Source organism: Balaenoptera musculus, chromosome 17 (assembly GCF_009873245.2).
Source record: "Balaenoptera musculus isolate JJ_BM4_2016_0621 chromosome 17, mBalMus1.pri.v3, whole genome shotgun sequence".
NCBI classification, from domain to species: Eukaryota; Metazoa; Chordata; class Mammalia; order Artiodactyla; family Balaenopteridae; genus Balaenoptera; species Balaenoptera musculus.
The window spans coordinates 8,641,954-8,660,664 of record NC_045801.1 but is presented as its reverse complement, the minus strand read 5'-3'; the positions used below and the strand labels follow the sequence as shown (position 1 = coordinate 8,660,664).

Genomic DNA, 18,711 nt, shown 5'->3' with positions numbered 1-18,711 from the left:
CTTGGGGAGTACCTCTGTGACCTTGGGGGGTGCCCTGTGACCTTGGGGAGTGCCCTGTGACTATTCCTCCTGGTGGCCGATTGCCTCATCTGCTATGACTAGGATGGATCTGAGTTAACATAAGTAACTCAAATTATGTAGTAAAGCAACATCTCTTTCTACTTATGATTGTACAACGTGTTTGGTGTATGGGTGACCATGGCAGCACCCAGGCCCACCATGTGAAAGTGAGAGGGGTGTGATACAGCTGAAGACCTCAGCAGACTCGCCATGTTACCCCGAGGACATTGGGCAGTGGGTGTCATAATCAGATTTGGAGGTGACCCCGGTCGCAGTGTGTCGACAGCCTGAGAAGGGATGAGGGGGCAGGTGACAGGGAGGCCTGTTTGGGTCTCAGTAACTGGAGCATGAGTAACTGGAGTGAAATTGATGAGGCCAGAATCTAGGTGGAAGAGAAAGGACAGTTCCCCGAGGGGCTGAGGAGGCGGAATTGCCAGGACAGAGTGAGGGAGAAGGTGATGAAGGCGGAGGGATTTCTGGGCTGGGTAGCAGGGTGGGTGGTGGAAGCAGTCCCTGAGGAAAGAAGGAGCACGGTGTGGGAGCAAAGAGCAGGACGGAGGGAGGGGCGGCGATGGGCTCGTCTGGGGCGCGCTGGGCTCACCAAGCCTTGAAGTGCTGCTGTTGCCGGAAGTCGCTGTATTCAGCAGCAGGCCTCCTGGTCGGGCACGCGTCCTGCCTCCACTGTGCTAATGGCCTGACCAGGAGCCCCAGGGCCAGAGGCGGGAAGGGAGGTGCCAACAGGGGCCCTCCTGGGCAGGAAGCCAGGTGTCCTGGGACAAGGCTGGGGTGAGGGGATGAGGCGAATTCAGGAGGAAGGTTTTGAAATCACCAACAGTGATTTGTGCTCCTTTACCCCTTAGAGAACTTCCCCCAGCACCTCAGTCAGGCTCCTACCTCTATAGTTTCGAAAAGACAGTGACCCAAACACAGCAAGAACCCAGTAACTTGGCCCAGAGAGAATGGGAGCGGCTGATTTCACTAATCCTGCCCCGAGCAGGCTCTGTGCAGCTCACACACAGTAGCTCATTCATTCCCAATGGCCGTCTTAGAAGAGAGCATCTGGTAATATACCCATTTTACTGATGAGGAAACTGAAGCTCAGAGAGGGTGAGTGGTTTGCCCAGAGTCACATAACTGTTAAGTGGAGGAGCTGGAATAAACTCTTGGAACCTGACTTCTTAAGCAAGTACGTGTCACTTATGCCATCATGAGTTACCGCTGCTGAATGGCATGTATTCCCTAAAACTGGAATCTACTGTGGGCCTGTTTCCAAAGTAGCCACAGAGATATGAGCCTGAGCTTCAACTACGTCTGTGAGTTACGTTCAGAGTAGGTTCAGGTCCTGTTAGAAAATAAATACACACAAATACAGAGCTTTCCTTTTGGTCAACTGTAACCATTTAAAAAATATAATGGGAAAGAATCCCATTCCATTCTTTTTTTTTTTTTTTTTTTTAAACGTGATGATCCATTTATTTATTTATTTATTTATTTATTTATTTATTTATTTATTTATTTATGGCTGTGTTGGGTCTTCGTTTCTGTGCGAGGGCTTTCTCTAGTTACGGCAAGTGGGGGCCACTCTTCATTGCGGTGCGCGGGCCTCTCACCGTCGCGGCCTCTCTTGTTGTGGAGCACAGGCTCCAGACGCGCAGGCTCAGTAATTGTGGCTCACGGGCCTAGTTGCTCCATGGCATGTGGGATCTTCCCAGACCAGGGCTCGAACCCGTGTCCCCTGTATTGGCAGGCAGACTCTCAACCACTGCACCACCAGGGAAGCCCCCATTCCATTCTTAATGACACCGAAAATTAAACAGAATAAAATTAAAAATCTTTTTCTCAAATTAATTTTTCCAAATAACATCCACAAAATATTTTCTTGAAACTTGACAAAGTGATTTTCAATTTCATCTGGTAAATAAACAACCAAAAAATATTTTTAAAGGAAAAATAATGTGGGAAAACTTTTACCATTTGATGATAGAATATAGTATAAAGTGACTCTAGTTTAAGCAGTTTGGGAATAGAGCCAGAATTAGCAGAGATGAATGAAAAAGAATTGGTACTCACCAAAGAAAACTCATTTACATATAAGGACTTAATATATGATAAACATGGCATTTCAAATTCAAGGGGAAGTGATTTTCTGATTTACTTATTTAGCTAGTTATTGGCCACACTGGGCAGCTTGTGGCATCTTACTTCCCTGACCAGGGATTGAACCCAGACCACGCAGTGAAAGTGTTGAGTCCTAACCACTGGACTGCCAGGGAACTCCAACAATTTTCTTTTTTAAATAAGTGATGTTGACAATGCAGTCTGTAAAATATATTTTAAACAAAGGAAGAAAAAACTAATTAACAAACCACAGATGCTGCATTTCGGAGCAGACTATCCCTTTGGGTGAGTCTGAAAGCTGTCACCATCTCATGCACCCAGATAGGAGGTCTGCCTTGGAGTAAATTGTGGATTCTGAAGCTGAAGGAGCGGAGCTCAAGCCCAAGCACTGCCACTTATCAGCTAAGCATTTTGAGTGTGTTTACTGGATCTGTTTCCTCATCTGTAAAATGTGCACAGTAGTGATGCCCACGGCACGGGTTATCGTGAACATTAAATAGCAATGGTATTGCGAGGTTCTTGGCAAATTAGCAAACTCTTGTGAAATGCTACCAAGATCACCCAGCTTTCACGCTTCACTATGCTTTTGCATTCACAAAGAACTTGTTCTGAGAATTTTCATGAGATGCATGTGGAACCCCGGATGTTAGATTCTGCATGGCAGCAATGGCTCATCCGGGGGTCCTGCCAGCCAGGGGAGGGGGACAGTTGCGGGGTGTGGCAGAGAGCTGACTCCAGGCCCTGGGATGGCGACAGATGAGCTGACTCTCACTTTGGAGGTGAAATTCACCCTTTAATTAGAGCGCTTTCCCCTAGACATCAACCTAAAGGTGGAGGGCAGCCAAGGCTTCCATTTTAAGACCATAATTGGCAAGTTCCGTCCTGAAATCCCATCATAACTCTTCTCTGAAATTGCAGTGTGCTCACCATCTAAAAATATGCACCTCGGTTTGGCCATGTTGCAAAAATGCCACTTGTAATGACCATGAAAATAGCAACATGTGGAGGGTGCTTAAGGAAATGAAAGCCCAGGGTCTCTTACAGGGAAGCCAGGTCCCAAGTTCAGAAATACACGGTCGCGGTGAAGAGTGGCCCCCGCTTGCCGCAACTAGAGAAAGCCCTCGCACAGAAACGAAGACCCAACACAGCCATAAATAAATAATTAATTAATTAATTAATTAAAAAAAAGAATCACTAGTGGGTCTGGAAATTAGTTTAAAAAAAAAAAAAAAAGAAATACACGGCTCCAGATTCTGAGGATGGCCCTGCTCTAGGACAGGTGTGGGTCTTTCACTTCCTCTTGCTGAGTCCACATGAAATCTGGTTGCATTATTTGGCCACCTCTCTGGATAAACCTTTTTTCTCGCTCTCTTTTTCTTTACTTTCTTCCTTCCTTCCTTTCTTTCTTTTTTTTTTTTTTTTTTGTCTATAAACAATGTTAAATTTATTAACAAAAGTCCCCTCACAGAGCAAACTTCAGATCTAGGTAGTTTCACTGATGAATTTTATCAAAGAATTCCATTCTTTCTCTTTCTTTCTTTTTCTTTCTTTCTTTCTTTCTTTCTTTCTTTCTTTCTTTCTTTCTTTCTTTCTTTCTTTCTTTCTTTCTTTCTTTCTTTCTTTCTTTTTCTTTCTTCCTTCCTTCCTTCCTTCCTTCCTTCCTTCCTTCCTTCCTTCCTTCCTTCCTTCCTTCCTTCATTGAAAAGAAGGCTGGTGGTGCTGGATTGTTTTGCTACTTTATTTACCATTCTAATTTTAGTGATGCTCAGTGCTCTGGTGTCAAAGACAAGTTCAAGATAAAAATGACAGTCTTCCCCATATAGCTAAGAGCATGATGCTATCAAAGACAACGACCTTTTCCTACCTGGGGATAATTTTCTGGAGAGGATGCTCGGCTCTGTAGGAAGCTCGGAGGGACGGAAGCAGCACTGGTTTACAGCCAGGAGGCCTGGGTCTGTCTCCGGCTTTGTCACTGTCCAGCTCCGCATTCCTGGAAAGTCACATAACCTCTTCCAGCTTCCGACTCCTCATCTGTGAAGGAGGCCTTAGAGTCCCTTCCCCACCCCCATCTGGCGCGCTGCGAGGATCAAACATGATGATGTTTTACAGACAAGGAAGCTGAGATGCTGGCGAATCACTCCCAAAGGGCCTGGGCGATAAGTGACGGCACTTTGTAAACTGTGAAATGTTACACCTAAGACTGCCATTGTGTTTTGCTAGCACAAGGTAGACACTCACAGATATTTGTCATAAGGGTGAACTACTACCGTCTTCTGGAAAAAAAAAAAAGTCAAAGACAGAAAGAAAAAATAAGTAGATAAATAGATTTTCTCCATTAACTATCAATGCTGTACCCACTGAACGGTTCCATACAGTATTCTGGTATTAGCGCTCCCAAGTGGTCATGGAGGCCTATTCTGGGAGGTGGCATCGCGCCTAGTTTGATGCCATTTGTGGACAGAATAATGCACTCATCCCCCTGGACCCACAGTCCTTCCTCATGGTGGAAGCTTGAGCCCCCCCTGCAGGGTCACCTCTGTCCTCACAGGGACACAGGTGCTCTGGCAGATTTCTTTGCCTCTGCCAAGCACCTCTGTGGCCGCCACAACCAGATGTCCCTCCCTCTCGCTGTGACAGCATGTCCTGTGCAAGGACTGGGAAGCAGCAGAGTAGAGCAGTCGGAGGCACAGGCTCTCTGGATGCAGAGACCTGCCTTCCATCTTGTTCCACTCCGAAAGCACAGCACGCTCTCGGACTAGCCGTTTTCACATCCCTGTGCCTCATTGTCTTCATCTTTTATAGAGGATGTCTTAGCTGGGGTTTTCCAGGAAACAGACTCTGAGATGGAGATTTGCATGCAGAAAGTTTAGCGCTCACTGCTCTTGGGAGCAACACCTGTGAGGAAGCGAGGGGGCAGAATTGGGCAGGGGGAGAAGTAGAACGTTGATGCAAACCAAACAATGGCCGCATTGATGCCTCAGTGAGCTGTGGAGCTGGGCCGGCCCTTGGGAGTGGTCCCATCTTGAGGCAAGGGGGCTGGGCCTTTGTATACCCACAGGGACTAGTTTGGGGAGGAAGGCTGACCCTGTGGAGGGGAGGCAGCTAGCCTAGACCTAGGTAGTTCCTAGAGAGGGACTCAGCTGGTAGCCCCGGCCATAAGCTTCCCAGCAGCTGGGAAATGAGAGCCTTGGTCCTGAAGGCAGCCCAGGCAGTACATCACAAAGCACCACATGAGGAACACTGACAAGCCTGTTATTATCATGGTTATTAGCGTTATTCTGACTTTTGCATTGTAACAACTGTACTACAGTGTTTGTCTTGTCATTTCACATTCTCTCCCTTCTACTGTGAGCTGCTCAATAGAAACGCCCATGCTTTTGTTGCTTTGGTTGCTTTGTTTTTCACCTCTGTATCCCTAGACTTGAGCACGGGACCTTGGCTCATATAAAAAAAACTCTTAAAAATCATAGTAGAATGGAGAGATGGATAAAGAAATGGGGTCACATGGGAATGGAGACCACCAGGAGGGAGCCCCTGGGCACCCTTTGGGGGCATTGGATGGCACTCCACTAACTGTCCCTGCTTTCCCTCCTAGTCGCTCTGGACTCGTGGCAGTCCCTGGCCCTCTCTTCAGTAGTTGTTGATCCATCCATCCGGAACTTTGACGTTGCCCACATCAGCACCGCTGCCATGGGTGACTTCTCTGCTGCCCGAGACCGCTGTTTGTGGGGTAAGGGGAGTTTCCACCTCCAGGTAGGGGGTTGATTGGGATGGGACCCCTCTCACACAAGTGCTCCTCAAGATTCTGACCTCAAAAACACATAGGAGACCCCGAGATCACCTGGGGTGCCTGGCTGGAAGGAACTCACCTCGGGGAGAAGACCCTGGTGGGGGGACTCTGCTCTGTAGTCTCCTCATCCTCCTGCAGGGTTGGCCATGGTCAAGGTCTCCAAGGGCCTAAGCCAGTCAGAAAATGCGCAACATTGAACCAGGTCAGAGGAAGATCAGAGGAAGGATCTCAGGGGTTAGTCTGAGATGGAGGAGATGCGTGGAAGCTGTGACGGCTGTCCTCAGATTACAGGTGGGCCGTCATGGCCAGGAGGAAGGATATTGTTCTGGCCAAGCTCATGGGACAAGCAAAGACCTATGGGTAAAACTCAAATTTCAAGAGACATTTTTCAGTGCAATATGAAGAACTTCCTAATAGGCAAAGCTGTCCACAGATGCCTACTTCCGTTACAGGGTTTCAGTCACTGGTATTTAAACAAAAGCTAGGTGACCATATGATCAGAATGTTCTATGAAGGCTTCACCTTGTGAAAGAGGCCAAGAGTGGGTAACATTTACACTTCTTCAATTCTGAGATTACATGGATCCCCTCCCCTACAAGGTTGGAAACCAATAGGCACATATTATGGCCAGGGCCACCATGTACAGCTGTATAGGTTGTACATCATGCAATTCTGGGTGGTGCCACAGCACAGAGACTGGGCCATGACTAAGGCCTTTAGGCAAATGCACGACTTGCTCAATCACATGAAGCAGCACTACTTTCAGAGCTGTTCTTAGGACCGAATACCCTAATGCCATGAATCTTTTAAACAGTCTAGGGCATGACCTGGTACACATGGGAAAGGTCATAACCCCTGACGGAAGGTGGTGGGTGTGATGGGGTGGGGGAGGCAGAGGGAGATGAGGCTGAAGAGGAAGGCACGGGCTGGAGCGTGAAGAGCCTTGTCTGGTATGACTTCAATCGGAGAATGACAAGAGCACATTTGTGAATAAATAAACAACCAATATCCGGACTGTTGTGTGGAAAATAGATTGATGGGAGGGTTGGGTCCTCCACCACCACTGTTTTATTCCCAGCCCCTAGCACTGTGCCTGGTGTTTAAATGAAGGAGTGAGTGTTTCTATAGATGGATGCACGCATGCATAATTGGATGGATGAATGGATGATGCATGGGCGGATGTACAGATTCATGAGGCATGATTGGATGGAAGGATGGCTGGCTGGCTTGTCCCCTTGGAAACTTTGACTTCGGGCTGACCCTGAAGGAGGATGAGGAGACTGCAGCAGAGAGCCCACCCAGGGTCCTCTCTCCTGGGTTAATTATTTCCTGCTGGGCATCCCAGGTTATCTTGGGATGAATGGAAGGGTGGGTGGGTGGATGATACACAGATTTATGGATGTAAAATTGCATGAATGGATGGATGGATGATGCTTGGATAGATGGAAGGATGCATGCATGGATTCATGGACGCATGATTGGATGGTAGGATAGATGGATGGATGGATGGATGGATGGATTCATGGATGCATGATTGGATGGTAGGATAGATGGATGGATGGATGGATGGATTCATGGATGCATGATTGGATGGTAGGATAGATGGATAGATGGATGGATGGATGGATGGATTCATGGATGCATGATTGGATGGTAGGATAGATGGATAGATGGATGGATGGATGGATGGATTCATGGATGCATGATTGGATGGTAGGATAGATGGATGGATGGATGGATGGATGGATTCATGGATGCATGATTGGATGGTAGGATAGATGGATAGATGGATGGATGGATTCGTGGATGCATGATTGGATGGTAGGATAGATGGATGGATGGATGGATGGATTCATGGATGCATGATTGGATGGTAGGATGGATAGATGGATGGATGGATTCATGGATGCATGATTGGATGGTAGGATAGATGGATGGATGGATGGATGGATTCGTGGATGCAGGATTGGATGGTAGGATAGATGGAAGGATGGATGCATGGATTCGTGGATGCATGATTGGATGGTAGGATAGATGGATGGATGGATGGATGGATTCATGGATGCATGATTGGATGGTAGGATAGATGGATAGATGGATGGATGGATGGATGGATTCATGGATGCATGATTGGATGGTAGGATAAATGGATGGATGGATGGATGGATGGATGGATTCATGGATGCATGATTGGATGGTAGGATAGATGGATGGATGGATGGATGGATGGATTCATGGATGCATGATTGGATGGTAGGATAGATGGATGGATGGATGGATGGATTAGTGGATGCATGATTGGATGGTAGGATAGATGGATGGATGGATGGATGGATGGATGGATTCATGGATGCATGATTGGATGGTAGGATAGATGGATGGATGGATGGATGGATTCGTGGATGCATGATTGGATGGTAGGATAGATGGATGGATGGATGGATGGATGGATTCGTGGATGCATGATTGGATGGTAGGATAGATGGATAGATGGATGGATGGATGGATGGATTCATGGATGCATGATTGGATGGTAGGATAGATGGATGGATGGATGGATTCGTGGATGCATGATTGGATGGTAGGATAGATGGATGGATGGATGGATGGATTCGTGGATGCATGATTGGATGGTAGGATAGATGGATGGATGGATGGATGGATTCATGGATGCATGATTGGATGGTAGGATAGATGGATGGATGGATGGATGGATGGATTCGTGGATGCATGATTGGATGGTAGGATAGATGGATGGATGGATGAATGGATGGATTCGTGGATGCATGATTGGATGGTAGGATAGATGGATAGATGGATGGATGGATGGATGGATTCATGGATGCATGATGGATGGTAGGATAGATGGGTGGATGGATGGATTCATGGATGCATGATTGGATGGTAGGATAGATGGATGGATGGATGCATGCATGGATTCATGGATGAATGATTGGCTGGTAGGATAGATGGATGGATGGATGGATGGATGGATTCATGGATGCATGATTGGATGGTAGGATAGATGGATGGATGGATGGATGGATGGATTCGTGGATGCATGATTGGATGGTAGGATGGATGGATGGATGGATGGATTCATGGATGCATGATTGGATGGTAGGATAGATGGATGGATGGATGGATGGATGGATTCATGGATGCATGATTGGATGGTAGGATAGATGGATGGATGGAAGGATGCATGCATGGATTCATGGATGCATGATTGGATGGTAGGATAGATGGATGGATGGATGGGTGGATGGATTCATGGATGCATGATTGGATGGTAGGATAGATGGATAGATGGATGGATGGATGGATGGATTCATGGATGCATGATTGGATGGTAGGATAGATGGATGGATGGATGGATTCATGGATGCATGATTGGATGGTAAGATAGATGGATGGATGGATGGATGGATGGATGGATTCGTGGATGCATGATTGGATGGTAGAATAGATGGATGGATGGATTCGTGGATGCATGATTGGATGGTAGGATAGATGGATGGATGGATGGATGGATGGATGGATTCGTGGATGCATGATTGGATGGTAGGATAGATGGATGGATGGATGGATGGATGGATTCGTGGATGCATGATTGGATGGTAGGATAGATGGATGGATGGATGGGTGGATGGATTCGTGGATGCATGATTGGATGGTAGGATAGATGGATGGATGGATGGATGCATGGATTCGTGGATGCATGATTGGATGGTAGGATAGATGGATGGATGGATGGATGGATGGATTCGTGGATGCATGATTGGATGGTAGGATAGATGGATGGATGGATGGGTGGATGGATTCGTGGATGCATGATTGGATGGTAGGATAGATGGATGGATGGATGGATGGATGGATTCGTGGATGCATGATTGGATGGTAGGATAGATGGATGGATGGATGGGTGGATGGATTCGTGGATGCATGATTGGATGGTAGGATAGATGGATGGATGGATGGATGGATTTGTGGATGCATGATTGGATGGTAGGACAGATGGATGGATGGATGGGTGGATGGATTCGTGGATGCATGATTGGATGGTAGGATAGATGGATGGATGGATGGATGGATGGATTCGAGGATGCATGATCGGATGGTAGGATAGATGGATGGATGGATGGATGGATGGATTCGTGGATGCATGATTGGATGGTAGGATAGATGGATGGATGGATGGATGGATGGATGGATTCGTGGATGCATGATTGGATACCTGACTGAGGTGATCTCTCATGCCCAAGCCCCACTCATCTCTTCCTCTGCAGAATGCTCCCATCACCAAGCCTGCGTTGTCACCACTCTGCAAGCCCAACCTGGCGCTGTGAGGTGCATGTTCTATGCCGATACCCAGAGCTGCACGCACAGCCTGCAGGCCCCAAACTGCCAACTTCTGCTCCGTGAAGAGGCCACCCACATCTACCAGAAGCCAAGTGAGTGCTGGCCTGTGTCTTTGCAGCCATTCCTGAGGGCCTGGGTGTGGCTGGGAACGACTGTCCAAGCACCTGGTGACTCATGGGCAGTGGCTTTTGAGGTTCTTAAGGGAAAGTCGGTCAAAGTCATCCTAGGCTCTGTGGCACTCACATGGGATGGACTGAAGGAAGGTGAAAAACCCTGCTTCTGACCTAGAACTTCTCTGCACCACCTTTACTCATTACTTCCTTTGAGTTATAGAAGCCATTTTGGCCTTTGCATTTCTGAGTAAAATAATTAAATAGGCCACTTTTTAACTACTATTTTAGAATTTAGAAAGTTGTTTCACATGCCTTATCCCATTTGATACTCACACTATCCTGTGAGGTGGCAAGATAAGGGTTTTATCCCCGTCTTAGAGATCAGGAGACTCTGGTCCAGGGAAGTTAAGTTACTTCTCTGATTTCACACAGCTACCGATGACAGAATGGGGACTTGGAATCAGATCTCCTATCTCTAGAGGCAGTCCTCTCCCACAAAACCGCATCGCCTGAAGACCACACCACAGTGCCCGGAGAGAGCAGCTGCTTCCAGCTCGGTTTAGTTTAGAAACATTCAGTAACGTGCTATTATGTGTCAGCCCTTGTGTTAGGTGCTGGGGATACAGGGGTGAAGCAAGCAAGGAGAGAGCAGCATATAAATGCATCCCTAAGTGACCTAATAAGAGCTGTGGAACAGGAAACATGGGAATCGAGGGCCTGGGGGACACACCTCCCCCATTAAACATGCTTATGGGATGAAATGAATAATTTTTTAGAAATGTTGGCCATGTCTGCCATCTTATCTTCAAGAGCAGATGTCAGCAAACTCTCTCTGTAAAGGGCCAGATAATAAATATTTTAGGCTTTACAGTCACAAATCTCTGTTACAGCTACTCAACTCTGCTGTTGTAGCAGGAAAGCGGCCACAGACAATAACAATCCACAGGCATGGCTGTGTGCCAATAAAACTTTATTTACAAAACCTGGTAGCAGTGGGATTTGGGCCCACCCTGTCCTTGAGCATTAACGGTCCTTCAGGCCTGTCTGGATCCAGTGATGTCTCCTCTGCCCCCTCCTCCACCTCAGCCTTTAGATCCGGAGAGGGTCCCCAGGGCTGGGAGTGCTTTGATTCCTATAAACTGAGGTCTTGGGCCCTTAATCTCAAGGCTTGTCTTCTCTCAGGATGTTTATATCATTCAGTCGAGTTAGATAGATTTCACCCATAGTGTAGCTAATCTGCACGGTAGTCCTGCTGAGAAATGCCTTCACTTTGAGGTCTGAGTTCTGTAAAACAAATCCGACTGCTTCTCTCTTAATTCTGTGTGTCTCAAATTCAATGTGAAATGCTCACTTTCCAGCAGAAGATGCACGCCCACATTTATCTACATAGATGTTATTTGTTTGCACCTAATGTATATGTAGAGCTACAGATAACTTTCTTAATCCAGAGAGTCACAGGGCCTAAATATGTGGGTATTCTGAAAAGAATCCACATTTCTGCAAAAGATTCCAAAGGGAGAAATGCACATCAAACATTTTCCCCATGTTGGATCTCTTTCAGTCTGGGATTCACTGGGCAGCCTCTGGAGGGAGGCTTAAATACCACCCTCTGTGGGAAAGCAGGCTTGCCTTCCCTCGAAATTCTTTAGCTTTTACATTTTCTGTCTTCACTCCCTGCTTCAGATGCTGCCACATTGGTGAAATGTGGCTGTTTCCTGCAGAGCTGACCTCAGATGGTTTGCTACTTTAGCGCCCACAGTCCTGAATGCTGGCCTGAGAGCCTGTGATTTGCAATTGAAACAGGAAATCTTGTGAGAAGGAAAGAACTGTGGGAGTGAGAGCAGTCATGATTTGTGATCAAGGCCAGATTACAAATCGGCAACTGTTTCTTTCCATCCTGAGTTTCCATTTTGAGTTCTAACTCACATGCCAGTGTTTATGCAACAGAGAAGTTTTCACTCAGTTTCCTTCCTTCCTTCCTTCCTTCCTTCCTTCCTCCCTCCCTCCCTCCCTCACTCCCTCCCTTCCTCCCTCTTTCCCATTCACTCATTCATGTGTTGATCTCCTGTCATTTGCCAGGTACTGGGCTTGGGACATTACAGGCATTGTGTTATTTATTCCTAACATCTTTGCATTGTAGGGACTGCTACTGTTCCTATTTTGCAGATGGGAAAATTGAGGATGAGAAGAATTATAGAGGTTTTCTAAAGTAGCTGGTCCATAACACAAAACACAGACCTGCTGGACTCCTCAGACCATCCATTGTTTCCTCCTCACCACACTGACCCTCAGTGGCCTGGAAGTCATGAATGCACATCACGCCAGGGAATCTCGGCCCCGGCACCATTGACATCTGGGACCAGAAAGCTCATTGTGGGGACCTATCTTCTCTATTGCAGGATGTTTAGCAGCTTCTCTGGCCTCTACCGTATGAGATACCAGTAGCTAGTATCTCTCGCCAACCCTTATGACAACGAAAAACATCTCCAGACATTGTCAAATGTTTCCTGGGGTCAAAACCACCTCTAATTGAACCACTGCATGGTACCAAGCTTTGAGGAATGGATAGACTTCCGCCTGTTTGTCTGTCTGTCTGCCTCCTCTCCCAGGCTCACGTTTGGTCATCCTATATGTGTATTTTAAATAGACAGAGCTGCAGACAAAGCTGCAAAGCTTTCTCTCTCCATCGGCCCACAGAGAAGCAGAGCAAACCAAACACACATGTTGGAAATAATGAGAGACCCCCCGCTTGACACACACACAGACACACACACACACACACAGACACACACACACACAGAATCTCTTCACCAGTGTTGGTTTCCTCCGTGCAAGGCCCTAAGGCCTGTGGGGAACCAGGCACATGCCTGTCTTAAGTCCCTGAAAATGGCATCTGGCACTGAGCCGGGGCCCAACAGAAGTTTACTGAACCAATGAATGAATGTGAGAAATATAGTGGAGGAGATAAGACAGGGCTGAAGAAAGGCTGATGAGTGTCTGGAGATTAGCACTGCAGGGAGGGGACGGAAGGCCTGTGGAGCACAGCGCAGGGTGGCCGGCAGCACCGGCGTGAACTCATAGACCAGCTGGGATCCGGACGTGAGCAAAGGGGGATGGGCACTGCACACCTGGGCCGAGGCCTGGCCTTGACCCTTTGTGAACCTCTGACCCTGTGGTCAGAGTTGGGGTTCAGAAAAGTATAGCTTTGAATCCTACATCACTTTGAAGTCCTGACAGCTGCCCACCCCCAGACTCTAAACCTATTTCCTCACCAGTGAAATACAAGTACCAGCTCTGCAGTGCCTTAGCTGCAATTCTGAAATCCAAACGCTCTAAAAGTCAGAAAAAAACAATTTTTTGTAAGTTTGTGGCAAACTCGTTTGGTGGCAATATCTGACCTGAAGTGACCGAAGAAATGATATTATGTGTTCATCCCTCTTAGTAGGAATAACCTATACATTTCATCCCAGAAGTAACTGGTGTGTCTGTTGATGGGTCTCCACTCCACACCCCCATGGAGGACTGAACCTTGCACGTTCTGTGCCCCTCTGTTCTTTTTAAAATCCAAATAATTCTGAATTGTGGTAACATCTGGCCCCAGGGTGCTGAGTCAGGGGCTGTGGGCCTGGGTTATCTCTGGGAAGAACTTGAGATGGCGCATCTGGGGGAGGGATTGCTCAGTGCCCGGGGAAGATCAGGTGTCTTTGCTGGGTTTCTTTTCTTTTTTTTTTTTTTTCCACATTGAACACTAGCATGACTAGACTTAAGCTATTGGGGCCTGAATGAATAACTAACATTTTTTTTTTTAATGCAGAAAGCAGTGTTTGGGCTTTTAGATTCGTTTCTTAAAGTACATTCGGAATACCTGTGAATAGAGCACCAGCTGCTTTCTCTCCCTCCCCCCTCCCAGACATCCCTCTGCTCGGCTTTGGGACATCTGCACCTTCTGTGACCATCACCACCCACGGCCGGCTGCTGGGCAGGTCCCAGGCCATCCAGGTGGGCACTTCATGGAAGCAAGTGGACCAGTTCCTGGGAGTTCCGTATGCCACCCCGCCCCTGGCAGGAAGCCGCTTCCGGGCCCCGGAGCCCTTGAACTGGACAGGGTCCTGGGATGCCACCAAGCCACGGTAAGGGTGGAGTGGAGTACATTTTGGGGGATGCCCAGGGAAGCCCTCTCCCGTTCTAAGCCTTCAAGATGAGACTTGATAACAGAGCAGTGCGTTCGAATTTGAGCCACGCGTGGAGCAGGGGATATATTTGTTAAGATGGTGTTGAGTGCTTTAACACATGAACTCCCACCTGTCGGTGACTTAACATTGTCTTGGTCCCACACAATCCCTTTGGTGATGGAGGGGCAGGTGGGCTTTGCTCCGTGCAGTAATGCGGGCACCCAGGCTGATGTGCCTTCTTCAGCACAAACCTTCTAAGGTTCCTTCTAGGGGCCTTCCTTGACTTTGCATCCAGGAAAGAGAGGCTGTGGAAGAGTCTGCAGGGGAGGTTTCCATGGGCCACAGCTGCAGGTGGGGCGTGCATTGATCACGTGCCCCAGTGTGGCGGTGACCAAGACTCAGCCTCCCGGCCACTTCTGACTTCAGTGGGGCTGAGAAGTAAGCAGAGAAGGAAAAACAGATGAGCTAGTGAAAAAATAATTTAAAAGGACTTTGATTCCCCCAACAGGAACAATATTAAAAGGAATTTTCAAAAAAGGGGAAAAAAATGGAGTATCTTATTTTCCTTCCTCATCAACTGCTTTCAATTTTGCCCATTCCCTCCCATGCATATACCACTGTAAAGAGTTGACAGATTGGATACAATCTTGTGATTTTTCTAATTAAAGCGTGTTCAGAGCGTCTGTGGAAAGAGCACCCATGTCTCCCTCTCCCATCCCCACGGCCTTTCCCCTTCCCACAGGGGTCCGTAGCTCTGTCTCAAGGCAGCCGCCTTCTCCCGGTCCATCGCTCCCACGGCTGGCTGCCGGGCAGGTCTGCAGGCCCAGGGCCAGATAGAGGGACGAGCTGGGGGCTCTGGACTGCTCCAGGCAAAGCAACAATGAAGACTTAAACCAGGACAGTGGCAGAAAGACACAGAAAGTCATGAATAAGTCTCCACCCTTGGGCAACCAGAGAAACAAATATGGACTAATTAGAACACTTTAGCGTGTTAGGATACACCCATTGGACAGATGAGGTGGTTGAGGCTTTTGAGTGGAGAGTAGTTGGAGAGCTAGGTTCATCAGAGCCCAGTGCTAACAAGGCCTGGGCGGGTAACCATCGTGCCTCCATTAGATGTGTCCCAGATGCAGTCTCAGCTCTTATGCCAGGAGATGTTCCAACTGGCTTGTTCCACTTGGACTCTGTACTGATGTAGAAAACAGGTTGGGACACCTTATCCCAGCAGGTCTGCTCACTTGGAGCCAGGAAGGGCCCAGGTTGCAGGTGACAACCTGGGCCAGCCCTTTGTCCCTGTAGGATGTTCCTCAGGCCCGTGGTAGAGAGAGGGATGGCATGCTGCTGTTTCCACCGTTTACTCACCAATCCCATTAACCATTTCCTGAAGCTGCCTGATTGCTGGCGGGCCGCCGGGCTTTTGGAATGGGGCAGTTGGCTCTGCCGCCGCTGATGGGAAGGGGGCTGGGACTTGTCCCTTTGGTTTTTTTCCCTGCAAGTCATGCCTTCTGTCTGTACCCGCAGGGCCAGTTGCTGGCAACCAGGCATCAGGACGCCTTCGTCCCCCGGGGTCAGCGAGGACTGCCTGTATCTCAACGTGTTTGTCCCTCAGAACGTGGTGAGTGCTGCAGCCCTTGCTATGTTTGCCCTGAAAACCGCCCCATTAGAAATCCCCAGCCCCAGAGCGGCCAGCACGGTCCGCGCTGCGCTCTCCTGGTGGGTTCTTGGCTTCCTGAGGCCTGAGTGGCTGAGAGCAAGCCTGGGTCCCCCACGGCCTCACCTGATCTCCCGCACGGGAGCACGTGCACGGCTATCCTGCTCTGGTCCCCTAAGAAGTATCCATAAAGCGCCAGTCACAGGAGGGGCTGTCTCAGTGGGAGGCAGCTATGAACAAAGCCAGGCGGCCACGCTTGGGGGGCTTACATTTCAGTGGCAGGAGCAGAAATAAACAGAGAAGCAGATAAATATTGGACAACTGTGGTATTGATATGGTTGTGAAGAAAAACACAGCAGGGGAGGAGACGGAGAGACAGGAGGAGTGAGGTGGTGATCAGGAGGGCCCGCCTGAGCAGGGGTGTGGAGGAGGACGGGTGAGGACCAGCTGGTGACGCAGGGCCCCCTGGAAGGCCATGGGCTAGGGAAGTGTGGAGCTGGATCAAACTAATTCGCAAATGAGGAAACCAGCGGCTCTTCTTGGAGAGACCCTTGGAGAGACCCCCCTAGGGGGTATTTCTTTCCATGTGGTCTCTCATTCGAGGCAGTTCTAGAGGGTGAGGTTTGGGAGGTGACCCTGCCTTTGGTGAGGCCCTGTTTTGAAGGCTGTATCTGCCTAAGTAGCAGCTATGATCCTGATGTTGAGTGTTTGAGTTTCCTGTTTTGGGGGAAGGGTCAGAGCTCATGAGAGAAAACAGAACTGATGAGCCTTAGGAAACATGAGTTTCTGGTGACGCCAACCCTGTACTGACAGATCCCATGGTACGTGTGACTGTGCCACCACTTCCTGGTCCCCTAGTTTACCATCAGTGAGAGGCGATGTACTTTGGAGGTTTGGTCACAGCAAGCTGACCTGAGTAAACTTTGGAACAAGGGCGCCTAAATGTGCAGGCTCTCCTGGGCTGCATGAATGGAAGTATTCTCTCTTGCTCGTGTGCTACTCAATAAAAATAACTCAGGGTACTTTGAAGAGGGGGATACAGGGCCTCTCCCTGACCTCTCTGGTGGCCCACAGCAAATGAAACCAAGGCCACCTGAGCTGGCCTTTTTCTATGGCATTTAAAAGGCCTCCTATTGGAAGAATCAACAAGCCCACCAAGTGGTGACACCTACGAGAAGGAGTGTCCCAGAGGGAGGGAGGGGGCTGGGGTCAGAATTCTGCTCAGTTCCTTCCTCTCTGTAGACGTTTCAAGAAGCCACTTCACCGCTCTGAGCCTCTGTTTTCACACCTGTAGAATGGGGGTGCTTAGAGTCGTCTACCTTGTGAGGCGGAAGCTCTAATCAGACGTTCTAGGTGAGCACACTTAGCACGGCACCCACCCGGGCAGGCCCTTGGTCAGTGTTTGCTGTTGGTGTCGGAGCCCAGGGCACATGGAGTAGAGAAGTCACAGCCCAGGGATTCAGGGCCTGAGTGAGCGAGAGCCACGTGGGGCCTTGCGTTCACCATGGCCTGGGGCGGGGTGTCAGATCCCCTAGACGGAACACACTATTCCGATAGGAAGGGATCAACCTGGGTTCAGATCCCAGCTCTGCTACTCGTAGCCATGTGATCTGAGGCAGGCTCTTTAACATCAGCAAGCCTCTGCTTCCTCATCGGTAAAATGGGAGTAACGACAACACGCCAACCTCACGGAGCTGTCTGAGGACTGAATAAATGACACACGCAAATAGTCAGCATGGTGCCTGGCGCTCAGTCGGGCTTAACAAAGGTGCTCTGTGTTAACAAGATGGGGTTCCAGGCACGGTGACCAAACTCAAGGACTCCCCAAGGAGAACACAGAACTGTCTTCCAGAATAAACTTGGGCCAGGAGCTGGGCTGCTGGGAGACCACATGGCTGCATGAGACAGGTCCCCGGCCCACTTGGCAGCGTGGGCAACGTGTCTTCACTTTTTATGGCGCTCAGGGTCCTCATCCGGGAGATGGGTTTTGCTCCTTTGCTCAGTCTGCTCTATCGAAGTACCACAGACTGGAAGGCTGAAACCACAGAAGTGTATTTTCTCATGATTTTGAAAGCCAGGAGTCCAAAATCAAAATGTCTACAGGTTTGTTTCCTTCTGAGGCCACTCTCCTTGGCTTGTAGATGGTCATCTTCTCCTCCCTGTGTCTCCACAGGCCTCTCCTCTGTGTGCATCTGTGTCTAAATTTCTTCTCTGTATGAGGACGGCAGTCCTATTGGATTAGGGCCATCTCGTTATAGGACTTATCTCCAAACACAGTCACATTCTGAGGCAGCCAGGGTTAGGGCTTCAAGATGTGAATTTGGGGGGCACACAATTCAGCCCCTAACTGAGACTAAATACGCCTACAGGGCAGAGGTGAAGGAAGAGTCGTGCGTCGCCTCACGGTCGGGCACCTGCATGGGGAAGGCGCCCTCACCAAGCTCT

The 18,711-nt window shown here is 48.7% G+C and overlaps 1 protein-coding gene across 1 annotated transcript in view; it reads left to right on the top strand.

Moving 5' to 3' along the window:
- Positions 1-18,711, top strand: part of TG (thyroglobulin) — a 247,796-nt gene that overhangs the window by 122,306 nt on the left and 106,779 nt on the right. Inside the window, exons 36-39 of the mRNA XM_036831001.1 lie at positions 5,774-5,908; positions 10,258-10,422; positions 14,354-14,573; positions 16,137-16,230. Coding sequence (XP_036686896.1) covers positions 5,774-5,908; positions 10,258-10,422; positions 14,354-14,573; positions 16,137-16,230 — 614 coding nt within the window. The remainder of the gene's footprint in view (positions 1-5,773; positions 5,909-10,257; positions 10,423-14,353; positions 14,574-16,136; positions 16,231-18,711) is intronic.